Source organism: Amblyraja radiata, chromosome 12 (genome assembly GCF_010909765.2).
Source record: "Amblyraja radiata isolate CabotCenter1 chromosome 12, sAmbRad1.1.pri, whole genome shotgun sequence".
Lineage (NCBI taxonomy): Eukaryota > Metazoa > Chordata > Chondrichthyes > Rajiformes > Rajidae > Amblyraja > Amblyraja radiata.
In genome coordinates, this window is record NC_045967.1 from 45,293,756 (window position 1) to 45,319,192 (window position 25,437).

At 43.3% G+C, this 25,437-nt stretch overlaps 1 protein-coding gene across 1 annotated transcript; it reads left to right on the forward strand.

Annotated features, from left to right (window-relative positions):
* Positions 1-1,009: 1,009 nt before the first annotated feature.
* LOC116979149 (ras-related protein Rab-38-like) lies at positions 1,010-25,437 on the forward strand. Its single transcript, XM_033030666.1, has 3 exons — positions 1,010-1,433; positions 22,179-22,459; positions 23,874-25,437. Exons 1-3 carry the CDS (start codon positions 1,232-1,234, stop codon positions 24,027-24,029), a joined length of 639 nt encoding a protein of 212 aa, XP_032886557.1. The 5' UTR covers positions 1,010-1,231; the 3' UTR covers positions 24,030-25,437.

The following is a 25,437-nucleotide window of genomic DNA, read 5'->3' on the forward strand; positions in this document are numbered from 1 at the left end:
GAGAAAGCAGAAGCATGGGATTAGGAGGGAGAGATAGATCAATCATGATTGAATGATGGAGTAGACTTGATGGGCCAAATGGCCCAATTCTACTCCTATCACTTATGACATGTACTATTGCAAAGTTTAAGAAACATCTAGACAGGATAGGTTTAGAAACATAGAAAATAGGTGCAGGAGGAGGCCATTCAGCCCTTCAAGCCAGCACCACCCTTCAATATGATCATGGCTGATCATCCAGAGCCTGTACCATGTTCCTGCTTTCTCCCCATATCACTTGATTCCATTAGGCCTAAGAGCTAAAACTAACTCTCTTGAAAACATCCAGTGAATTGGCCCCCACTGCCTTCTGTGACAGAGAATTCCACAGATTCACAACTCTGGCTGAAAAAGTTGTTTTCTCATCTCAGTCTTAAATGGCTTACCCCTTATTCTTAACCCCCCGATTTTTCCCGATGTTGGGGAAGTCCAGAACAAGGGGGTCACAGTTTAAGGATAAGGGGGAAATCTTTTAGGACCGAGATGAGAAAAACATTTTTCACACAGAGAGTGGTGAATCTCTGGAATTCTCTGCCACAGAAGGTAGTTGAGGCCAGTTCATTGGTTATATTTAAGAGGGAGTTAGATGTGGCCCTTGTGGCTAAAGGGATCAGGGGGTATGGAGAGAAGGTAGGTACAGGATACTGAGTTGGATGATCAGCCATGATCATATTGAATGGCGGTGCAGGCTCGAAGGGCCGAATGGCCTACTCCTGCACCTATTTTCTATGTTTCTATGCAGGTGAGTAGTGTAAATGGGACATGTTGGTCGGTGTGGGCGAGTTGGGCCGAAGGACCTCTCTCCACGCTGTTATACAAAAAGATATTACAACATCCTTTTTATTTAGGTTCTACTTACTCGTACTCAAGGATCAGCGGCTCATCGGGCAGATAACGAGTGCGCAACGCACGTGTGACTGCTGCAGGCAATTGAAGCGGAGAGGCAGGCGTTGGCTGAACCGTTTCCCTTTTAAATAGTTTAGAGTGGGAAGAGGCCAGAGTGAGAGATGTTCTGGGAATTATACATGCGCGACAGAGAGCATGCGCCGCAATTAAATAGCGAGCAAGAAGTTTGTTTCGAGACTAGTTTAAAGTATAGAGTCCCTAAAGGGAGCGAGTAGAATAGGTTACAGTGTCGAGTATCTAAAGAGAGCGAGTGGCAGGCGTAGCGGGGAGACTGGCCGCGGCATCAATGGAGAAAGCGCAGAGAGAATATCTGTTCAAGGTCTTGGTGATTGGGGACCTGGGCGTTGGGAAGACCAGCATCATTAAGCGCTACGTCCACCAGATCTTCTCCCAACACTACAGGGCCACCATTGGGGTGGACTTCGCCCTAAAGGTGCTGAATTGGGAGGAAGACACGGTGGTAAGATTGCAGCTTTGGGATATTGCAGGTACGAGCCAGGCAGCGCTAACGGCGCGGAGTAACTAACTGTGTGTGATTTCATACCAAACTGGAGTGCATTTTTAAAATTTAAAGTTGGGTAATTCTCCTTGAATGATTAATTCCAATATTAATTTTTATTGTTGTAACGAGTGACACTCTTCTCGTCTGGCAAATGTTATGTATTATCGCCCCAATCTAAACCACATTGTAAGACCTGGGTTGTGACCACAGTCGTTACTTATGAAATGTGCCCCTTCTCTGAGTATTAATCATAGAGTTAGCGGTGACTGGGGCTTGAAGGCTCGGACATCCATGGCTTGTTTCCTCATGATTGTTGACTCCCCCCCCCCCCCCCCCGAACAGTCAGTCAGTGGCAGCGAGTTTACAACTAGCTGTGTGTGATTTCATAACTGTCTGTGAAAATTCACATCTCTTATTTCAGCTTCGGCTGGTTTGTTTTTTTTTTGGTTCGGCGTCTAAAATCAGCGCTCAGCGGGAATAAAGTACACCCCCCCCCCCTCTCTTTCTTGAATACAAGACATACTTGGGCAATTGTCAGCACGGCTAGGTATTAATGTTCGGGTTAAAGTTGTGGCTCGTTCCGGGCTGCCTGTCTTCAGTGTTGCAACTGGGATGTTGTCTGGACTGGGAACCACAAATCTCCAGACATCTCAAACGGTCTTCATCACGTGAAGTGCTCTGGTTTCTACTGTCTGGAGGAAGATAGGTAGGCGCAACCACGCAGCTGTTCCATGGAAACCGTGTGCTGGAGTAATTCAGCGGGTCAGGCAGCGCATCTGGAGAAAATAAATACGCGACGTTTTGTGTTTTGGCATTTTAACTCTCCTTCCCATTCCCACACTGGCCTTTCTGTTCTGGGGCTCCTCCACTGTCAGAGTGAGGCCACACTCAAATTGGGGGAACAGCACCTCGCATTTTGTTTGGCTTGCTTCCAACCCAGCTGAATGAATATTAGTATTTTTAATTTCAAGTAATCATTGCATTACACCTCTCTCTGTACCTCCCCCACCCTCGTCATCCTGCTAGGTTCACTGTTTGTATTCCTCTGTTCTCACCTCTTCCACTGCCAACATTGGACCACTGAGGGAGGGCTCCAACTGTTCTTTGGTCATCAGTGCTGGTTCTGATTTGTTCTGTGTGTTTTCGTACTGTTAGTTTCCTTCTCCCCTGACTCGGTCTAAAGAAGGGTCTCGACCCGAAAGGTCGCTATTCCTTTTCTCCAGAGATGTTGCCTGACTTGCTGAGTTACTCCAGCTTTTTTTTTGGTCTATCTTTACAAGGTTAATTCCTGGGATGGCGGGACTGTCATTTGCTGAGAGAATTGAGCGGCTGGGCTTGTATTCTATGGAGTTTAGAAGGATGCGAGGGTATCTTATTAAAACATATAAGATTATTAACGGGTTGGACATGCTAAAGGCAGGAATCGTGTTCACGATGTTGGGGGAGTCTAGAACTAGGGGCCACAGTTTAAGAATAAGGGGTAAGCCATTTAGAACAGAGATGAGGAAACGCTTTTTCACACAGAGTTGTGAGTTTCTGGAATCTCCTGCCTCGGAGGGCGATGGAAGCCGGTTCTCTGGATACTTTCAAGAGAGCTAGATAGGGCTCTTAAAGATAGAGGAGTCGGGGGATATGGGGAGAAGGCAGGAACGGAGTACTGATTGGGGATGGTCAGCCATGATCACATTGAATGGCGGTTCTGGCTTGAAGGGCCGAATGGCCTACTCCTGCACCTATTGTTCATTATCTGCAGTTCCTTCTTGTACACAGCTGTTTGAGCTGGGATTGGTTACAAATGTTTCAGCCTTTCCTTAGCCTTTTGCTGCTGCCATTCAAGATGTCCTTGGAAAAGCTTCTTGGTGTCATCCACCCGATTGTCTTTCATCATTGCTGCCTAGTTATGGACAGCATGGTGTGTAAAATGCAAAGTGCTGGAGTAACTCGGTGGGTCAGGCAGCATCTGTGGCGGGGATGGATGGGTGCCATTTTGAGTTGGGACCCTTCAGATGAGACTGTGTCCTTGGCTCTGTATTGGAAGTTTTATTTTGCTGTTAAACACACACTTGGAATGTATTCTGGAACTGAACTGTAACTGGATTAGTATTGTGATGAAATGGTCTCAAAATACAGCTGTGTAGAAAGTAACTGCAGATGCTGGTTTATACTGAAGATGGACACAAAGTGCTGGAGTAACTCAGTGGGTCAGCAGCTTCTCTGTGGTAATGATGGGTGATGTGTCAGTTTTGGACTGAGAAAGGGTCCCAACCCAAAAAGCCAGCCATCCTTTTTTTTTTCTCCAGAGATGCTGGCTAACCTATTGAGTTGCTCCAGCACTTTGTCTATCTTTGAAAATGCATCCATTCATTTAGATTTGTGTGTATCATGCTGTGATATTGGTTTAATGCTTGCATCTGATATGATGCCATGAATATTCTTTAGGAGAGAAAAGCAGAATCTTTTGGACATTTGTCAACTTTGGGCAGGAAGTAGTTTTGGAGTCAAAGAGTGATACAGTGTAGAGACTGGCCCTTTAGCTAAACTTGCCTGCAATGGCCAACATGTCACAGCTACACTAGACCCACCTGCCTGTTTTTAGTCCACATCTGGGTAAGAAACTGTGCATCTACCTGATCTATTCTTCTCATAGATTTTATACGCCTCTGAGATCACTCATCCTCCTAGAGTCTGAGCCTATTCAACTTCTCCCTATAGCTCAGACCATCTAGTCCTGGCAGCATCTTCATAAATCTTCACTGTACCCTTTCCAGCTTTGTGCTTTAATGGTTAGTAGATCAGTAAATCGGTTGATCATCTTTTTGTGCTGTGTCTGAATTTATATCCTCTCCAAACCAAAGGCATGAGGTATGGTTGAGCAACTGGAGCCCATCGTGTACTCCATGGCTGGTCTATCTCGCCCTCCTAACCTCATTCTCCTGCTTCTTCCTCATAACTGTTGACCCCACCCACACTAATCAAGAATCTATCTCTGCTTTAAAATATCCATTAACCAGGCCTCTACCACTCTCTGACTAAATAAATTCCTCATCTTCCTAAAGGAATGTCCTTTAATTCTGAGGCTATGACTAGTCCTAGACTCCGCACTAGTGGAACCATCCTCTGCACATCCATTCTATCCAAGCCTTTCACTATTCGGTAAGTTTCAATGAGACCCCTCCCCCCACCATCCTTCTAAACTCCAGTGAGTACAGGCCCAGTGCTGACAAACGCTCATGTGTTATCCTACTCATTCCTGGGATTATTCTTGTAAACCTCTGGACCCTCTCCAGAGCCAGCACATCCTTCCTTTGATATGGCGCTCAAAATTACTCACAATACTCCAAATGCGGCCTGACCAGTTCATTGTAGAGTCTCATCATTACATTCTTGTTTTTGTATTCTTACCATATAACCATATAACAATTACAGCATGGAAACAGGCCATCTCGACCCTTCTAGTCCGTGCCGAACACGTATTCTCCCCTAGTCCCATATACCTGCGCTCAGACCATAACCCTCCATTCCTTTCCTGTCCATATAACTATCCAATTTATTTTTAAATGATAAAATCGAACCTGCCTCCACCACCTTCCCTGGAAGCTCATTCCACATAGCCACCACTCTCTGAGTAAAGAAGTTCCCCCTCATGTTACCCCTAAACTTCTGTCCCTTAATTCTCAAGTCATGTCCCCTTGTTTGAATCTTCCCTACTCTCAGTGGGAAAAGCTTATCCACGTCAACTCTGTCTATCCCTCTCATCATTTTAAAGACCTCTATCAAGTCCCCCCTTAACCTTCTGCGCTCCAAAGAATAAAGCCCTAACTTGTTCAACCTTTCTCTGTATCTTAGTTGCTGAAACCCAGGCAACATTCTAGTAAATCTCCTCTGTACTCTCTCTATTTTGTTGACATCCTTCCTATAATTAGGCGACCAAAATTGCACCCCATACTCCAGAATTGGCCTCACCAATGCCTTGTACAATTTTAACATTACAATGCTAGCATTGCCTTTGCCTTCCTTATGCCCCTGTCCCACTTAGGAAACCTGAACGGAAACCTCTGGAGACTTTGCGACCCACTCAAGGTTTCTGTGCAGTTCCCGGAGGTTTTTGTCAGTCTCCCTACTTGCTTCCACTACCTGCAATCTCCGGGAACCGCGCACAAACCTTGGGTGGGGTGCAAAGTCTCCGGAGGTTTCCATTCAGGTTTCCATGGGACAGGGGCATTACTAACAATTTGACTTGCAAATTCTATGCCAACTCTCCCAACCTGTCCAAGTCCTTCTGCGGAGTCCCTGCTTTCTCGACACTTCCTGCCCCTCCACCTAGTTTTGTAGTTGTGTGTATACATTGACGCGGGAATGGTTTGAAGGCTAGAATTGTAGAACTGTTTCCAGTCACACAGATAAACCTTGAAAGACGCTGTTTTGTGCAGTTCCTTCCTCTACTCTGTTGCCTAAATAAGCTTCTACATGGGTTTTTTAAATAATATGATTACTGACCCAAATAAGCAGTAGTGTTTGAATTCATGCCAGATGAAGTCCCTTCATCTCAATTGCATGTTTGAATGAGCAGGCGATGCTAAATATTGAAGGGCTGATGTCATCGTGCTGTTGAAACTGAGAAAGCTGGGGAGATGCTGGCATGGACATGATACATTTTAAAATGGATTCTGAAATTCCAAAACTCTAACTCTGTGGAGAGGTTTTTGGCTGCTGCGAATGGGCTACAAGTCCTGTGACTGCTGTTGCCCCAGGTTACAGAATCTCCTCCTACCCATCAGTGTCCACTTATGCAGAAGGGGTGGGGGCAGGGGAGTTCTAAATCCATTTGAAATCTCTTCCAATTCTAATGCTCTGTTTAAGGTCCAGATCAGCATTGATGTCCATTATTTAAAAACATTTTTAATTGGGCATAAGTCCATGCAGATTCTTCCTAGGTGTCGCCTTGCAGTTGTTTGAGTAAAGTTAGAACAAAGTATTTGTAGTGAGAGAGGTAACTATTGGAACAGTAGAAGATGCTCCATAGAAAACTAACACGTTAACTATTCCCCTTTAACTGTTGTACATGTACGTTGAGTATCGGTATGACCTGAGGATTGTAGTATGTGGTGGATGGTGTGTGCTCACAACAGTTGCAACGGTTTTTGGGAGAAGCTTCCAGAACGTCTCGGGAGAGGTTCCGTGCCCGAGTCTGAATTGGATGCACAGCTGAAAGAAATGCTTTGTCCCTCTGTTTCAAACTTAATAAAGCAATTTGTTTGGTTAACTTTATCTGAATGACCTCTATCTTGGAAAGTGCTATCTATAGGGCCTTACCTAATTGGGAAGATTGAAAAAAAACTTGAATCTGTGAAGTTTAAGTGGAGTGCCAGTCTTGTTACTTTGATTATATCCCAGTTTATAGAAACCAATGATAAAATACAGCAGGTGACCTTGGATCAAAGTCCATACTAGCTCGTTAAATGAGCATCCTAGTTCCTTCCTCAAATCCCCCGTTTCCTTGCATTGTTTCACCCAGTATTTTTAAAGTTCTCTGCAGGATATCAGCACTTGGTAGAACGTTGAGCTTTACCTTTGTGGAAAGGAAAATATTGTGTGAAAAGAAGCCATTTTGCAGGAGCCATCTTTCAGTCAGACATTTTAGTTTGAGCTGGAGATCACCAAGCTGTGTTGCCTACAGGCTAAATGTGTTGCTAGGCAACACTTGACTTGGCCCATCAAGAGGAAAGTCTTAAAGGTGGCTTAAATTGTTTGTCCATGGTAGAAAAGGCCTTTCCAATGATGGTCCTCGTTTGTGAAATGAGTTGGAGAAGTTTACTCCTACAACCGGTTCGGTGATGTTGAAGTGGTGTCGGAAGCATCTGCAGATGTTGGCTTACACCAAAGGTAGACAAAATGCTGGAGTAACTCAGTGGATCTGACAGCATCTCTGGAGAAAAGGAATCGATGTAACTTCGAGTCAAGACTGTCTCAAGATGGGTCTCTACCCAAAATGTCACCTATTTTTCTCCAGAGATGTGATAATGATTGTACCTGACCCGTTGGGTTACTCCAGCATTTTGTCGATTCTAGGTAATGTTGAACTTTGATCCTCGTGTTTCATTTCTCAAGCAAACCATGCATAATAATATTTTGAACAAACGTCAGGAAAACAATTTGTGCTAATTGATATCACATTATGCATTTGGCAGCCTTTACACAAACACAACTACAAAGATGGCAGCAATAATATTGGATTGTTGACATCTTCCCTGACTGGGAAATGGTCCCCCAGACCCATTGGCCATCCTATACCAAATGTACCTGAAATTGATTTGACCTTGTGCTACATATTTGACAGTGTAACATACTATTTTCTGAAGAAGGGTCTCAACCCAAAATTCCTTCTCTCCATAGATGCTGCCTCACCCACTGAGTTTCTCCAGCATTTTTGTCCAGCATTTAGATTTTTCCAGTATCTGCAGTTCTTTCTTAAATACTATTTTCTCAAATGACATTCTGTCCACCATTCTACTGGCATGCTAATAAACATCAGAAGTGAATTTGTTTAACCCACTCTTGTAAAATTCAGTACCGCTTGTAGAACTATGGTTTGCACATAATTGCTGGGGGTGACTTGCTGGGACAAAGGACCCAAGAAACGATATTTAGTTTCAGAACCACTGATGGAAGATTGACACTTGCTTGTGCAAGTTTACTTTTTGCATATGACTTTCACACAAAGTGCATTAAATGTGAAAATCTAACACTGCAGAAACTTGAGTGTTTTTGATGCCCTGAATCAATTCTGTTTCAGTTTGACTTGTCAAAACTGAAACACAAATTAAACGCGTTTCAAAATAATTCTGGGAGTTTTCCTGGTCTAAAAATGTTAAATTTGCTTCCTAAATATGATCTTGTATACACACACTGGTGTCTGAAAATTTCATGCTGCTGCAATAAAGTCCTTGTGCTGAGCTTTTTAAATGAGGATGTAGCTAGGAATGTGGTCAGCTTGCTCAAATTACCCTTCAATCCTCTTCATAAACTCTGTTTTTTGTAAGCTAACAACACGAGTTTCCCAGACTATATAACCATATAACCATATAACAATTTACAGCACGGAAACAGGCCATCTCGACCCTTCTAGTCCGTGCCGAACACAATATCACTCTGTGTTACTCTAACACTTCTTTTCTAACGTTCATTCTGCCCATCACTCTAGTCTCTTGTCAAGTGGTAATGGTGCTTGAAATTCCACCACAAGATGTTGGCAAGAGATCTGCTGCTGAATATTCATTTTTGGAGATCATCATTGACACTTAAATTGCAAGTAGATTCGCACTCCAGATCAGCCCATCTTAAAGTAGCTCAACCCTAGTACAGTATTTGCAAATGAAACTGAAGATGATATGATTTTTAGCTAATGCCTTGATTTTTTTTCTCTACTACCCACAAATTGTACGGATGGAATGTCAATGCAGCAATAAAAGACAATCTTGAAAGCCACCTGCTGAGTTAATGATATTTTGTGTTTTCTGATTTAAAAAAAAAACAACAATTAGACCTGCAACACTTGCAAGCAAATCTTGCAATCTATCTACTTAACGTTGCAATCTCCCAAGCCTTTGTGGAAAGGATCCTACAGCAAATTGCATCTGTGGCTTATTTCAATCTTTTCTAAAAAGGTTTTGATCACTTGCCAGACCTCTCTGGGATTAAAGCTCCAGTGAAGATGCTGAACCTAAGAAATTGCACTTTCAGCATCAGTTGTAATCTGTTCCAAAGCACCTTGTAGCTAACTTAACTTCAAAAACACAGCCACAAAATGCTGGAGTAACTCAGCGGGATAGGCAGCATCTCTGGAGAGAAGGAATGGGTGATGTTTTGGGTCGAAACCCTTCTTCAGATTCAAAAATACAGCAACAAGTCCATGCAGATAATTACTTGGTAACTATAGTGATTAATAGATTTCTGCTAGACAGGATGCAAGGGGGGGGAAAGAAAAATCGCATTTCAAAATGGGATCCGGTTTATTGTCGGTTTGCATAAAGAAAAAGGCTTGAATCCTGCAATTCCCTGCCAGCTGTTACACCTGGAATTGATGGTACAGACTTGCAAGCATGGCATCCTGTTGCCAATCTTCCATTTAGACCAACACCAAGCACTTCAAATGTGTCTCGGAGCTGATTGCAATTTAAGTTAATGCATTATCCTGCAAGGAATTTCAGTTTTTTACAGATAAGAGGTTGCACAATGATTAATTTCAAACTGTTTCAGGGTACAAAATCTAACCTGTGTGTGACCTTCGTCTACCCTTGGTTTATAATGGCAGTGTGAGCAGTAATATTGTAGTCCTCGTGTTACTCTCAACAGTGGTTGGGCTGCCAGCATAGCAATGAAAGGTCATTATCATTACTTTTAAAGTTTAGTTTATTGCCATGTGTACTGAGGTACAGGGAAAAGTTGTGTGCTAACCAGAAAGCCAATACATGATTACATCTGAGCAAGTTACAGTGTATAGGTACATAAGGGAATAACATTTAGTGCAAGGTAAAGTCCAATCAAAGACAGTCCATAGGTCACCAATGAGCTAGATAGTACTGCACTGCTCTCTGGTTGTGGTAGGATTAGTCAGTTGCCTGATAATAGCTGGGAAGAAACAGTCCTTGAATCTGGAGATGTGCGTTTTCACATTTCTATTCCGATGGGAGAGGGGAGAAAAGGGAGAGGCCAGGGTGTGATACGTCCTTGATTATGTTGTCCTTGCCGAGGCAGCATGAGGTATAAATGGAGGCAATGGAAGGGAGGTTAGATTGTAGTTTCTACAATTTTCTTGGGGGAATTGTACCGTTGGGGGGCGGTGACCAGTGAGTGGGTAAACCCGGCAGGTGGGGGGGGGGGGGGGGCAGCCTTGCCACCTTTCAAGGCCCTGAAGACCTGTAACTAGCGGAGGTCAAGAAAGCCCTGTCTGCAGACATGTGCTGCTCTCTTCCCTCGAGTATGCTTCCTGTGGCCATTGTTGGAAGGAAGTGTATATGACGAGGTGGGTATCAGCTATCGGAATACCTGTGCCAAGTTGATGAACCTGAATGGATAGGATTTATTTAACATAAAAAATACTTTAGATGGTACTTGCACATTCTATCTGACCACACGTGTTTCCTCTGGGTTCTCCAATTTCCTCCTACATGCGACTTTAGACTGCGACGTGGAAACGGGACCTTTGGCCCTCCGAGTCCACACCGACCAGCTATCGCCGTACACTAACCCTGTCCTACACACTAGGGACAATTTACAATTTTACCAAAGCCAAAACCTGTACATCTTTGGGAGTGTGGGAAGAAACCGGACCACCCGGAGAAAACCCACACAGTCGCAGGGAGAATGTACAAATTCCATGCAGACATCACCTGCTGTCGGGATCGGACTGTGGTCTCTGCTGCTGTAAGGCAGCAACTCTACCGCTGGACCACTGTGCTGGTAGGTTGATTGCCCCTGTGTGTAGGTAAGTGAGAAACATCTAGGATTGATGAGTATGTGGGGGGAAATAGGAAAAATAATGAAGGATTAGTGTTATTGGTTGTTGATTTTGATGGGCTGTTTGCGTTGTATTTCTGACCAAGCCTGCACATAATTGTCAGGGTTTAACTGTCAGCGGTCTCCAATCTGAAGTGACTCTCTGGGGAAAATTGATTCTGCAGCCAAAGTGAAAGTACAGGCACTTTTTAATACCAATTTAAATGAAATGACAGGTGGGAAAGGAAGAACGGTTAACAAGGGCAATCTGTCATTATTTAAACCTTCAAAGATAAATTCAACTTTAATTTCAGTTTGGAAATTGATTGATTGATTGATTGATTGATTGATTGATTGATTGATTGATTGATTGATTACTTTATTAATCCCCTTATTCAGGGGAAATTCTGATGTCCTTGCAGCACGCTAATAAAAATACAACACAGTATTCATAAAGAAATTCAACACCAAAACATCCCCCCACAGTGATTCCCACTGTGGGGGAAGGCACAAAGTCCAGTCCCCATCCTCTTATCCACCCAAAGTCGGGCCTATTGAGGCCTCCACGGCGCCCGATGTTCTCGCCGGGTGATGGTACTCCGGCGTCGGGAGAAACCCCAGCGGCTTGGGGTGCCAGGAACGGCAGCCTTCCCACCGGAGCCTGCGGCTTCCAAGCCAACAGACCACGCCAGACGGAGCTCCGCACACCGGTGATCTCGGCGAGATGTAAGTTCAACGTCGCAGCTGGCCGCTCCGCAGAACCGCGGCTCCACGATGTTTTCTTCGGCGGTACCAAGCATATTGGAGTCCCAGCGCGGCGACCCAGGAAAGGCATCGCCCGCTCCGCAATAGCGCTCCAGCGCTGCGCCGCAGCTAACGCCGACGTTCTGCACCGCCGCCAACGCCGATGTTCTGGCCAGGTCCCCTCAGGGAAACGTCGCTCCAGGACCCGCTGGTAGGCCGCGAGGACAGGTCGAAGACGCTGCTCGGAGGAAGGCAACCCCTCCGACCAGGTAGGGACTTAGAAAAGCAGTTTCCCCCTTCCCCCCCCCACCACCCCCCACACATAAAAGATTTAGACCCCCTGACTGTACACTTGACGAACTAAAAATAATAAAAAAGAAGGGGAAAAAACGGACAGCTGCAGGACAGCGCCTCCTCCGAAATGAATGTTACATTTAACTTTTACAGTTGTGTGGTGTCTAATGATGCAGTAGAATGATCGTGGATCTCACAATTGAGCCTCCGGAAGTAGTTTTGTGTAAATATTTCAAACTTGAGATTGCTTTAGTTTTGAGAGAGGACCAAGAGGGCCTGTTGCTGCTTGCGATCGAAAACTACACACACAGAGATAGTCAAATTATGAACTTGCAATTGGGACAATGACTCTTGCAGCTCAAGGACTAAGGGCAAAGCTGTTCTTCAATGCTTCGGAGCGCATTGGGTTTTAGTTTTGGTGTCCGTGATGTGTAAACCTTTTGTAAAATTATATCTGGCTATTTCAACTTCACTATTGGTGGCTTTGTTCTTAATGCTTACTGGATCACATTCCACAGGGCACATTATCTTGTGCCTGCCTTAAGCCAGCTTTCACAATGGTTCTCTCCAATGCGTTAGAAATTGAGCTCTAAGAGGAGAACTCCAAACCCAACTTCAAAAACAACAGGAAATGGTGGAAATACTTGAAGTTGGGTTGTATCTGTGGGAAGAGAAAGTCAACTCTAAGTTGGAGACTTTACCAGAACTGCCAAGGAGATAAAGGTTTGTAAAGCTGCATGGAGGGTCACTGATCAGGTAAACCCAAGGGGTGGCCATGAGAATAAGTTGTAAACCAAGTTATCTGGTCAATGAGTGAATGGCAACTGAGGGTGTAAACACGGTGAAGTGGGAAATACAGAGTGGGAGGTCAGGATGAACATGTTCTCCATGCCTAGAGAGGAGGGGAAAACAAGCTGAATCAATGTCGTAAATGGGTAACTGTATGTCGGAGAATTGATTTTAAAATCCTGCTGCTCACCTATAAATCACTACATGGTTTAGGGCCAAAGTATATCACTGACATGCTTCCACTATATAAGCCTTCTAGATCGCTAAGATCTTCTGAAACCAATCTGCTAGTGATTCCCAGAGTAAATACAAAACATGGGAAAGCAGGATTTAGTTACTATGCAACAAATAGCTGGAATAAACTTCCTGAAGATTTAAGACTTGCCTCAACTTTGACCACTTTTAAAACAAGACTGAAAACTTTTATGTTTACTTTAGCTTTCAGCTAAATCTTAACTACATTGCACTTTTAACTTTTGCACTTTTTATAATGCATTTTTAATTTTGCTTTTCTTTTCTTTTAGTTCTATTTTATTTCATTTTATTATTTCATTTATTGTATGACATGTTTTTATGTGAAGCACTTTGAGTCTGCCTCGTGTATGAAATGTGCTATATAAATAAAGTTGCCTTGCCTTGCAACTGCTGCAGACAAAGTTAAGCCACCTGCAGTTATAGAATTCCATAGAAGTCCAGTAGGTTGCAATTTGCCCAGGCAGAAGATTCGGTGCTATTCCCCTATTTTGAGCCTTGTTGTCACAGCACAGGAAGTCAGACCAATGGGTCAGAGTAGGAATGGGATGAGACATTAAAGTAGTGGGCAGCAGGTTGCTTGGTCAGCCCTGTGACCTGAGCGCGGGTGTTCACAAGCAATTTTCCAATCTGCACTGGGTTTCTCCAATGTAGAAGAGACTGCATTGTGAATACGAAATGCCTTGCACTAGATTGGAACAAGTGAACCGAGGCTTTGCCTAGAAAGAGTCGCTCCCCGCTGGATGGTGGGAGGGAAGAGGCAAAGAGGTACTCGTACTTTACTTTATTAGCCAAGTATGTTTTGCAATATACGAGGAATTTGAGTTGCCATAGTCATACTAATAAAGCAACAGAACACCAAAATATATTTTAACATAAACATCCACCACAGTGACTCCTCCACATTCCTCACTGTGATGGAAGGCGAAAAAAAGTTTGATCTCTTCCCTCCTTTGTTCTCCTGCGGTCGGGGGCTTCGAGCCTTCTGTTGACGGGACGATCTTGACTCCCGTAGCCGGCGGCGGGCCCTCTGTGTCGGGGAGATCAAGCTCCTGCATAGGAGGGTTCCCCGCGCTGGGCAATCGACCCAGAGTCTGGGCTAGTTGAAATCTTCTGCCACCTTGGAGCTCCCGACTCGGTCTCTCCGGAGATTGCAATCTCCGCGATGTTGAAGGCAGCAGTTGGAGCATCGATCCCAGGCAAGGAATCTGCTCCAATGGCAAGTCCACGCCCCGCGGTGGGGCTCAGCCAGTCCCGAGCAAGTTTTCCAGCTCCACGATGTTAACCGACAGAGAGACCGGAGATACCACCCGGAAAACAATTGCATCTCCGGCAAGGTAAGAGATTGAAGAAAAGTTTCCCCCGACCCTCTCCCCCTCCCCTTACATAAAACAAACTAGAGAAACATTAACACAAAATTTTAAACCACACTAAAAATAACAAAAGAGATAAAAGGACAGACAGACTGTAGACGATGCTGCCATCACAGCGCCACCTGGTGGATTTACTGGGTAGATGAGTGTTCCTTTGGCTATAGTTGCAAGGGAAAGTGCTGTAAGGAGAAGGGTTATTGATAGGAATGGAATCCTAGACCAGGAAGTCACGAATGGCAGTCACTGCTGTCCCTGCAAAATGCTGAAAGGGGAGGAGGGGAAGGTGTGGCTAGAGTTGAAATCTCTTTGAAGTTGGTGGCAATTGCAGATGGTCATCCATTCAATATGGAGGCTGGTGGGGTAGAAGCAGAGAACCAGAGGAGCTTGATCCTTGTTCTGTCTTTGAGATGAGGGGGTGAGAGAAGGAACGTGGGAAGGAGATGAGATGTAGAAGGGGATTTGTTGGCACTGATAGAGGGAGAACAACTGTACACAGCAATTCGGAGGAACCAATGTGCAGCTCCATTGGAGCAAATAAGTTGATGAGGAAACTGGGAAAATAGTACCATTATTACAGGAGGTCGGGTGCAATTGGAAAGTAGTCAATGGTCGCTGTTCTTGTGGATAATTGATGTTAGCAGCTAATCCTCATGAGGTGGAGACAGATCCAGGAAGGGAAGAGGGCAGGGTGGAAATTGGCATTGGAAGTGATGTTCTGCATGAATGCAGCCTTCAATGTACCAGAACAAGTTTGAGCCTGGGTAAGACTGAAATAGATTGCTGTACCTAGCCCAGACTGACCTCCCCCCCCCCCCCCCCCCCCCCCCCCCCCCCCCCAGTGTCATCATCTCTATTACTTTGAACGTCAGATACCACTTGAACTATTTACAATGGATTTGATGAATCTCTTGTTCTGGTTATGGGTTCGGGCGCATCCTTTGGATTTGACCATCCTCTCCAATAATTGCAACCTTCTTTCAAGTGGCTACACTGTAGCCTTGTGACAGTAACAAGTAGAATGGATAAGGGAGAGCCAGTGGGTGTGGTGTATCTGGACTTTCAAAAAGCCTTTGACAAGGTCCCACACAAGAGATTAGTGTGCAAAATTAGAGCGTAGGGTATTGGCATGGATAGAGATCTGGTTGGCAGACAGGAAGCAAAGAGTAGGAATTAACAGGTCCTTTTCAGAATGGCAGACAGTGACTAGAGGGGTGCCGCAAGGCTCGGTGCTGGGACCCCAGCTATTTACAATATATATATATTAACGATTTAGACGAGGGAATTAAATGTGACATCTCCAAGTTTGCGGAATGCACAATGCTGAGTGGCAATGTGAGCTGCGATGAGGGTGCTATGAGGCTGGAGGGTGACTTGGATAGGTTGGGTGAGCGGGCAGATGCATAAAAGATACAATATAATGTGGATAAATGTCAGGCAAGAACAGGAAGGCAGGTTATTACCTGAATGGTGTCGTATTAGGAAAAGGGGATGTGCAACGAGACCTGGGTGTGCTTGTACATCCGTCACTGAAAGTAAGCATTAAGGTACAGCGGGCAGTGCAGAAAACTAATGGCATGTTGGCCTTCATTGTGAGAGGTTTTGACTTTGGGAGCAAGGAGGCCCTACTGCAGTTGTACAGGGCCCTGGTGAGACTGCACCTGGAGTATTGTGTGCAATTTTGGTCTGCTAATGTGAGGAAGGACATTATTGCTATTGAGGGAGTGCAGCGTAGGTTCACCAGGTTAATACCCAGGATGGCGGGGCTGACATATGATAGAAAAATGGGTTGACTGAGTTTGTATTCACTGGAAATTTGAAGGATGAGAGGGAATCTTATAGAATTATATAAATTTGTTGAAGGATTGGATAGGCTAGATGCATAAAAACTATTCCCGATGTTGGGGGAGTCCCGAACTAGGGGTCACAGCTCAAGAATAAGGGGTAGGCCATTTAGGACATTTTTTTCACCCCGAGAGTTGTGAATCTGTGGAATTCTCTGCCACAAGGCAGTGGAGGACAATTCACTGGATGTTTTCAAGTTAGATTTAGCTCTTGGGGCTAAAAGAATCAAGGGATGTGGGGGGAAAAGCAGGAATGGGGTACTGATTTTAGATCGGCCGTGATCATAATGAATGGTGATGCTGGCTCGATGGGCTGAATGACCTACTCCTGCTTTTTCTATGTTTCTATGGCTCATGGGATTGTACGGCACAAGACATTCATTGCTTCGGGAGCAAAATCTTTAGCCCTCTGATTCGCATAATATGACTTTGTTTGACAAACAAAGAAGCATCCTATTGCACCAGGCACATGATTCTTTGGGAAGAATTCTGGTCAACTTGATACATGGATCATTAGATTCCTATCGCTGCTCGGTGTGAATCCAGTGCTGTTCATACCAACTTTTTTCATCTTGCATCTACTTGAAAGATTTTCAATCGAATAGCCATGCAAAAACTGTCTTAATGTTGATCTTGTACCTCCTGCTTCTAATTCGGACTTGGATTCACAAGTCAAAGATGAGTGCAGGTAAATGGGTCTAGAGTAGAATAAGTGTTCGGCATGGACTAGAAGGGCCGAGATGGCCTGTTTCCATGCTGTAATTGTTATATGGTTATATGATTCGGCTACCGGTGTTCCCTCTTCAATTGGGCTGGTGCCAGGTTGTGCGAGATGTAATCAGATGGATGGAGGGAGTGTTGACTTTATAATGAGCAATTAACTCTCCTTGTAGAAACCAAGAACTGCAGAAACTGGTTAATACACAAAGGACATAAAAGGCTGAAGTAACGAAGAAAGTCAGGCAGCATCAAGATGCGACACTGTTTCAGACTGCCTGAAGAAGGGTCTTGACCTGAAATGTCACCATTCAGTAACCAAGTTTCTTTATTTGCCAAATGTATTTGAGCAAATGCAAGGAAGTCATCAAGGGATGCACGATGATTAAAACAATTGTAATGGGTACAGTGATTATTGTAGCTGTCACATAATCAGACCTGGTCTGAAGAAGGGTCTCGACCCGAAATGTCGCCCATTCCTTCTCTCCTGAGATGCTGCCTGGCCCGCTGAGTTACTCTTGTCTATCTTCAAATGTTGTGTTTGGGTTTGGTCTCCCTACCTATTCTCTGTAAATGTTCACCAATGATTCCTGTGATTTGAGTTTGGCTTAAGGAAGGATTTGCCAAAGTGACTAAAACTCAACAGGCAATGTTGCAAACTCTGCAGATGGGATATTTTCCAATGCAGTGGTCTTTTACTCAGGACAGATGGGGATGCATTTATTCAACTAGAATTGTGGATCTTTAGAGTAAGATTAGTTATTCAAGTTATTTAATAATGGAATGGTGGAATAAAAGATTAGTGCAAGGATGTAGCCAAGGCACAAAAATAATCGGTGATCTTTTTCCAATATGGGAACAATTGGAATAGCCAACTCCATCTTGAACAGGTTTTTTCTCCTTGCCTTGCCAAGAAGATGGTTTTTACTTGCTATTATGTTCCGTATAAATCTAGAATTAACAACTCAAGATTATGAGATCTCAATTTTCTTTCTATACTACTCCAAATCTAGCTCTTCAAGCCAAAGTGTTCAGTTTGACTAATGTAGTGATCTCCAGCCAACAACCTAGACAACTATCCCAGTGTTCTAAGAGTGCTGAAGATAGACACACAATGCTACAGTTACTCAGCGGGCCAGGCAGCATCTCTGGAGAGAAGGAATGGTTGACGTTTTGGCTCGAGACACTTCAGTCTCTAGGAGTGCCTCTAGCACAGTGTGTAACAATCCAATAATATGGTAAATCTGCCATTAAGGCTGCCTTTGGATAAAATTCCAAATAGCCATTCCAATTCTACACATTTTATAAAAGCCAAGACCATTATAGTCTGTAAATTGCTATATCGCACATTTTAAATGACTTAAATTCAGAAAAGAGCACTGTTTAAAATTGCTGCAAAGAAATGATCAACAAGATGTATAAACTCTTATTACAATAGAATACACTCGCGTTACATCAAATGGTAGCAAGCTGGAGGTTTGGAGCCTGGAACTGTAAAAATAGCATCAGTTTAGTTGCATACCACCAAGATCCCACATGGAATGTGTCTCGAACTATTGGCCTGCTGTTTGCCAAATCTGTTTTAATGTTGAATTCTTTATATTAAAATAAACAACTTTCTAAGCCTGTGCTCGATTAAAGTTTTAAATGGCAGCAAGTAACCCAGGTAAGCAAACACTGAATTTGCTTGTGAATTCCTCATTTATTTTTAGTATTTTTTTGATCTCCAGAAACAAAACTGACTTGTTGGACAGTCAGTCAAGCTTGTTGTGGCATAGCCAGCTGTTTGTTTTGGGACAGAATTTGTATTGAGTAGCTCCCTCCCAAACAAAATCTGTGCATACTAAACCACACTCCATCTTGCTACCCTGACACAGACATGCTGCTTTGACGTGGGTGTGTGGGACAGCATTTCTACCCATCGTATCTCAATGTTGTGATGTTTTCTAATGCTCTACACATGGAAACTGGAGTATGTCAGGTGACTGCATAAAGCTCTGGAATATCTGTGGTAATTTATTCTTTTAAAGGTATTCTATTGTTTCTTCTCCCACACCATGCTGAAATGCTGCTGACCTGGACTGGTTTACTGGGACATTGACTGTACCTCTGTTAACTTGCTACATGTTGCTTCAGAGCAAACTAGTAAAAGAGTCCATGCATTTTATTTTTCCAAAAGTCCTGTTTCGTTTGACAATAGTTTATTTTTGGTTTATTGTCACATAGACTGAGGTACAGTGAAAAGCTTTTGTGTGCTATGATTTAATGGTGGATGAGACTTGAGCTGAATGCCCTAATTCTGCTCCTCTCACTAGTGACATTATAATGAAGTAATCCAGTGTACATACACAGTAATTGATAAAGGGAATATCGTGAATAACATTTAGTGTGAGGTAAAGTCCGAACAAAGATAGTCTTAGTCTGCAACGAGGTAGATAGTACTCCAGAACGACTGTAGTTGTTGGTAGGATGGTTCTGTTGCCTGATAACATCTGTGGGGAAAAATTGTCCCTAAAGATCTAGTATATCTGAAAAGATGGCAATTTATTTATGTTTAAGAAGGAACTGCAGATGCTGGAAAATCGAAAGTAGACAAAAATGCTGGAGAAACTCAGCGGGAGAGGCAGATTCTATGGAGCGAAGGAAATAGGCAACATTTCGGGTCTGCCTCACCCGCTGAGTTTATTTATTTATCAATTTATTTAACTTGCTTGCCACATTATTGCAAACTGTCTCTAGCAGTTTTTAAGTTGCTTTGAGATTTGTCCAGACTAAAAACTATTGTTATAAATCAAGTATTTTAAGTATTAATCAAAGGCCTTGTTTGAGGCAGCCATTTAGCTTTGTCTTCAGTAATTCTACGATTACTTTCTAGCAGCATGCCTGGTGTTCTGTCGAGTAGAATTAGTTAATCTTGTTTAGATCTTAGTCCCATGATCTGGGATCCCATGATGACACTGACTGTTTCATTGGGGAACAGCTGTATTGCTTCAAATCAGTAACTTAAAAGGGCAACCACCACCAATAATGCCTGCAGTTTTATCCTGATGGTTATATAAGTTTTAGAAAACCTTAACAGCACCTTATAAAGAACAACATTCTACTGTTCTTAAACATCTATCTTGGCTGCAATACATGTATTTTTTTTTCATTTACTATGCATCCCCACCACAAACTTATCTTTAATCTTCATTCAAATGTGTGCAGCAAATATCTGCAAACTGTAACCATAAAATCGGCTTAATACTGAATCCCTTACTCTGATTTGGCGTGTACTTTGCTTGACCATAATGTCTCGATGCAATGAGACACAAATATATTCAAAGTTTATTTTTAGGAAGGTTTTTTTTTGCATTCTGAACCTCGCTGCAAATTGAATGTTTTGGACTGTCTACAACTTTCCAGCAAAGCTGTAGGCTCTCAACTTGACACAGAAAACACATCTTCTCATGTCTGAAGGTACCTTAAAATCTGTCTCCTGAGTTATATCAGTAAACCAGTTCTGGTGTGATAAATCTGCGTGGGTGCCATGTCGCTGAAAGTCGTATTAACTCCAGACAATGTGGACAACAGCAGCAGAAAACTGATGTAGAATACTGCATGTTTGTCATGTGATGGTGGTTTGAGAAAACAAAATAATTATATTGAAGTCTGATCTTCTGACCTTAATACTCTAGTATTTTTACTACCTGTACTACAGTTGAATTCCCTTGAGAAAGTGTAATTGGAGCCAAGTCTAATCCTGTATTGGTAACATGGATTTCTAGCAAGGTTTGTGACTAGAAAACCTGGAATATTTCCATTTATCCTTTGCCATTGGTTTCTTTTTCTCCATCTGGAACAAAGTACATGTACGTCTCATGAGGTGGATGAAAATGATGTCAGTTGACCAGAGTTTACTTGGACTTTGGCCATTGTTATAAACTTCTCATGTGAATGCTATTGCTCAGACCAACTACCTGTGGTGTTCATTGCTGAAATCCTGCCCTCCAGAATTATAGGTTTAAGCTCTCCTTGATGCATCTAACACGTGGCCTATTTGACCTTGTGCAATGATTATCCTTAATTGACTTTGGCTTTTCTAAATTGAAATGATGACATTTAAAAGACACTTGAGTAGTGCACATTGATGGGCAAGGTTTGTAGGGAAAGGGCCAGATGGAACTTGTTTGGCTATGAAATTGATTCCTGGGGACAATTTGGGCCGCAGCACTTGTTCCTGCGCTGTATGCCTACTGGGGTGTCATAGTGGTAGTTGCTGCCTTTTAGGATCAGAGACCCAGGCTCAATCCTGCTGTCTACTGTGTTTGTATGTTCTCCCTATGACTCTGGGTTTTCCCCATGTGTTTGGGTTTCCTCCCACACTCAAGACGTACAGGGTTGTAGGTCAACTAGCTTCTGTAAAATTTAACATTGTTTTAGTGTTAGAATAGTTGTAGTGTATGGGTGATCACTGGTCAGCATGGGCTCAATGGGCTGAAGGGCCTGCTTCCACACTATCTCTAAAGGCTGATTCTATAGATACATAGAAACATAGAAAATAGGTGCAGGAGTAGGCCATTCGGCCCTTCGAGCCTGCACCGCCATTCAATATGATTATGGCTGATCATCCAACTCGGTATCCTGTACCTTTCTTCTCCCTACCCCCTGATCCCTTTAGCCACAAGGGCCACATCTAACTCCCTCTTAAATATAGCCAATGAACTGGCCTCAACTACCTTCTGTGGCAGAGAATTCCAGAGATTCGCCACTCTGTTTGAAAAATGTTTTTCTCATCTCGGTCCTAAAAGATTTCCCCCTTATCCTTAAACTGTGACCCCTCGTTCTGGACTTCCCCAACATCGGGAACAATCTTCCTGCATCTAGCCTGTCCAACCCCTTAAGCATTTTGTAAGTTTCTATAAGAAACATCCATAACGTGAAAGTGATCTACATACCCATTAAGTTTATAATTTATCACCAACAGGCAGTGTAGTCATAAATCCAAAAGGGTTCTTTACTAATTCATTTGTAAAGTGATTGTGGTGTTTAGATCATAAGGTTATGTGATGGGAGCAGAATTGGGCCATTTGGATCATTAAGTCTACTCTCCCTCCTAGCCCCATTCTCCTGCCTTCTCCCCATAACCTCTAACAAATCGGTTAAATCTTAGCTGGGTGGTTAGTGTTTTTTTCAGTTTGGATGAAAAGGGAACAAAATGCGATTCTTTAAAACTTGCCTTTCTAGGGCAGGAGAGGTTTGGTAACATGACGAGAGTTTACTACCGGGAGGCAGTCGGAGCATTTATTGTCTTTGATGTGTCCAGAGCGTCAACGTTTGAAGCCGTCTTGAAATGGAAGACTGATCTTGACTCTAAAGTGAGGCTACAGAATGGCAGGCCCGTGCCTGCAGTCTTGCTGGCAAACAAATGTGACCAGGCAAAGGAGGGCCTGACCAACACTCTGCCCAAACTGGATCAGTTCTGCAAAGACAATGGCTTCATCGCCTGGTTTGAGACATCAGCAAAGGTAAGCAGATTTTGTATTTTGGGAGGCGTACCTTGAGTCTGAAGAAGGGTCTCGACCCCAAAATGTCACCCATTCCTTCTTTCCAGAGATGCTGCCTGTCCTACTGACTTACTCCATTTTTGTGTCTATCTTCTTATATTTTGGTGTTGGTGATACTTGGAGTTTAAATATAGACCCTAGGTTCCTGGGAATTAGTTTTTCAGTAGACTATTCAAGTGCAACTTCTGGGAGCTGCATTCAATTCTGACCTGTTGTGCTGAGTTTACAAGTTCCCCTTCTGATTGGCGGCAGACGGCCGATTGTAATCTAGAGCAAGAAAATGCATGCAAATCCGATCTAAAAGTCTCAAATGCCACTATCATAATTGCCTCCACCGACCCCTGGCAGTGTTCCAGGCCCCCACCATTCTCTTTGTGGGTGGTGGGGGAAACTTGCCCCATACATCTCTATTAAACATTTGCTTATTGTCTCTCCATTGACTGGTTAGTACGTAACAAAAACCTTTTACTGTCCCCTCTGTACACGTGACTATAACCTAGACTCACCCCTCTCACCTTTATAGCCATGCCCCGTAGTGTTGGATATGTCCACCCTGGGCAAAAGGTTTCTGCGTCTCATGACTTTACATTCTTGTATCAAGTCTCCCCTCGACCTCCGACATTCTAAAGACAAAAATTCAACTTGTCCCTGTAGATGAAACCATCTAATCGAGGCAGCATTCTGGTAAACTTCTTACTCTGAACCCCTCTCCAAAGCTTGTACATCTTTCCTGTAATGGGGTGACCAGAACTGCACATAATCAAGTTTATTCTGCTGCTTAAAATAGTTGACACTCATTTTGCCCAGTGAGGAGTTTCAGAATAATTCGAGTCACAAGATGGTGCTGCAGTTGAACATTTGTAGACCGCAAAATGAGAGCAATGCAATCCTATATTGTAATTGATACTGATGGGGAACAAAAGCAGCCGACGTTTTCACTGTGCGGTGACTATTTATTGTTATTAAGCACCCATTCATGTTTTCACAATGTGTGTTTATAGCGAGTGGAATGCAGGCAATATTGAATTTGTGCACAATTCAGAGGTCCCATTACAGCCCCTGTCCCACTTAGGAAACCTGAACGGAAACCTCTGGAGGCTTTGTGCCCCACCCAAAGTTTCCATGCGGTTCCCAGAGGTTTTTGTCAGTCTCCCTACCTGCTTCCACTACCTGCAACTTCTGACAACCTCCGTGTAGTCTTTATTCTTGGCTTGTATTGAACACAGTTGTTTAGCTTCCTTGAAGGATCAAAGGTGGATAATTTTTATATTGATTAATCATTTAGGAGGTGCTGGAAGGTTGTTTATTAAAATGTGTTTAGTTTTTTAATGTCTGTGCTTCATTTAAACTTCCTGTGTGCTTGTTTTTGTTTTAGGACAACATCCGCATTGAAGAATCTGCTCGCTTGCTGGTGGAACACATCATTAGTGCTGAAGATGATGATGGAGCTCCGGCTGATCCTGAAATTATTTCCTCCCAGCAACTCTCGCAGCACAGTAACCATTCCGGCTGCACTGCTTGTACAAAGTAATGCTGGATCACTGCCGTGGGGAGGGCAAGGGGGTGGTGGGGAAATAATGGGCCTGGCGAATGTGATGTAGAGAGTTGAAAGGCCAACAAACTCACCTGGAGAGCCCTTGGAGAAGGACCACTGCATGTACTCAATGACTTGAACCAGCTGCTGAAACATCTGGGTTAGTAATTGCACTGCTCCCATGGACATTTCTATATTGATCATGTCTTGTTCCATTAATGTCATCCCGCTAAAATGTATCTTTTTTTTTTCTGGGTTGAGATTGAGAGCAGCCTTTTTCAGCTGCCAGACGGTATTAATTTTAAAATGGATCTTGGCATTTTGCTGGCAATGGGAGTTCTGAACGTTGGATTCTGGGCACTCGTTCTTTGGGAAGAAAATTGGTTTCAAATTGGGTGCATTTAGCTTTGATCCTTTTGCCCAATGCTCACACCTCTCCAGTCTACTAGACCTACTCATAATGTGAGCAGTTTATTGCTGACCATCTTTGATTTGTGCAGATTTTGGCAGCAGGTACAAGAACTACTGCTATGAACAAGAGGACATGTTTCCAATGTCCAGTGCATTTTGCCTAATGGACAAATACATTCCTTTTGCAATTGTTGAGACTCTGAGCTCTGCTCAATAATTTGTCACCACAAATTGCTTGCATCAGTTGCTTTTGTACAGCACTTTTATAGTGTCTTGTTTTTTTCAATCGTGTGCAACAAGGAACAGCACCTCTTTGGAAAGTCAGAAGTCTATTTTTCCATCTAAGACTTTCTGAGAACCTCCACTCCTATGCCAGATTCACATTTTTGTGCTGGAGCCAAACTGCAGTTTTTCTATTTTTTGTTAGTGTGATCAATTATTGGATCCTGAAATAGCACCAGACTTTCTTTGCTCTGACCTTTTGCTTACTTGCCCCTTTGTTCTTGCCCATGAATTGGACGGGGAGGGGTGAGGAGTAATGGCAGAGCTGTGGAATTTCTGAGGTTGAGAGTTCATACTGAAGACACAGAAATAGAATTGTAAGTTCAGTGCTTGCAAGATCACACCCGTCACCCCTTACGAATATTCCACACATGAATTTCATTATGGTTTAATGTTCATGCTGCTTCTCAATACTTTACTGTTGGGTTACATTGGGTATAATCAGTGTTAATATGGGAGTCTGCCCCTGTTTTAATTGTCACTCCTAATTCGTCCAGTGTTGGGGCTATGCCAGTGTTAAATTGCATGTATAAGGTCGTATTTCCCCCACACTAACTCTCCCCTGCACATCCTGTATTGGATTATTTGGGACTGGAATGTTTCGGGGTGGTATGAATTTTGATATCCACCACATTCTCCTGATTTGGTACTTGAGGAAATTGACTGTATTAGTGCCACTTATTTATGAATAAACTTCCTCTACCCAAACACA

Excerpts from the sequence above, each read along its gene's own strand:
- LOC116979149 (XM_033030666.1), top strand. The coding sequence starts at position 1,232 with ATGGAGAAAGCGCAGAGAGAATATCTGTTCAAGGTCTTGGTGATTGGG. Across the intron at positions 1,434-22,178 it reads GCAGCTTTGGGATATTGCAG|GGCAGGAGAGGTTTGGTAAC; the intron begins GTACGAGCCAGG and ends TTGCCTTTCTAG. Across the intron at positions 22,460-23,873 it reads GGTTTGAGACATCAGCAAAG|GACAACATCCGCATTGAAGA; the intron begins GTAAGCAGATTT and ends TTTTTGTTTTAG.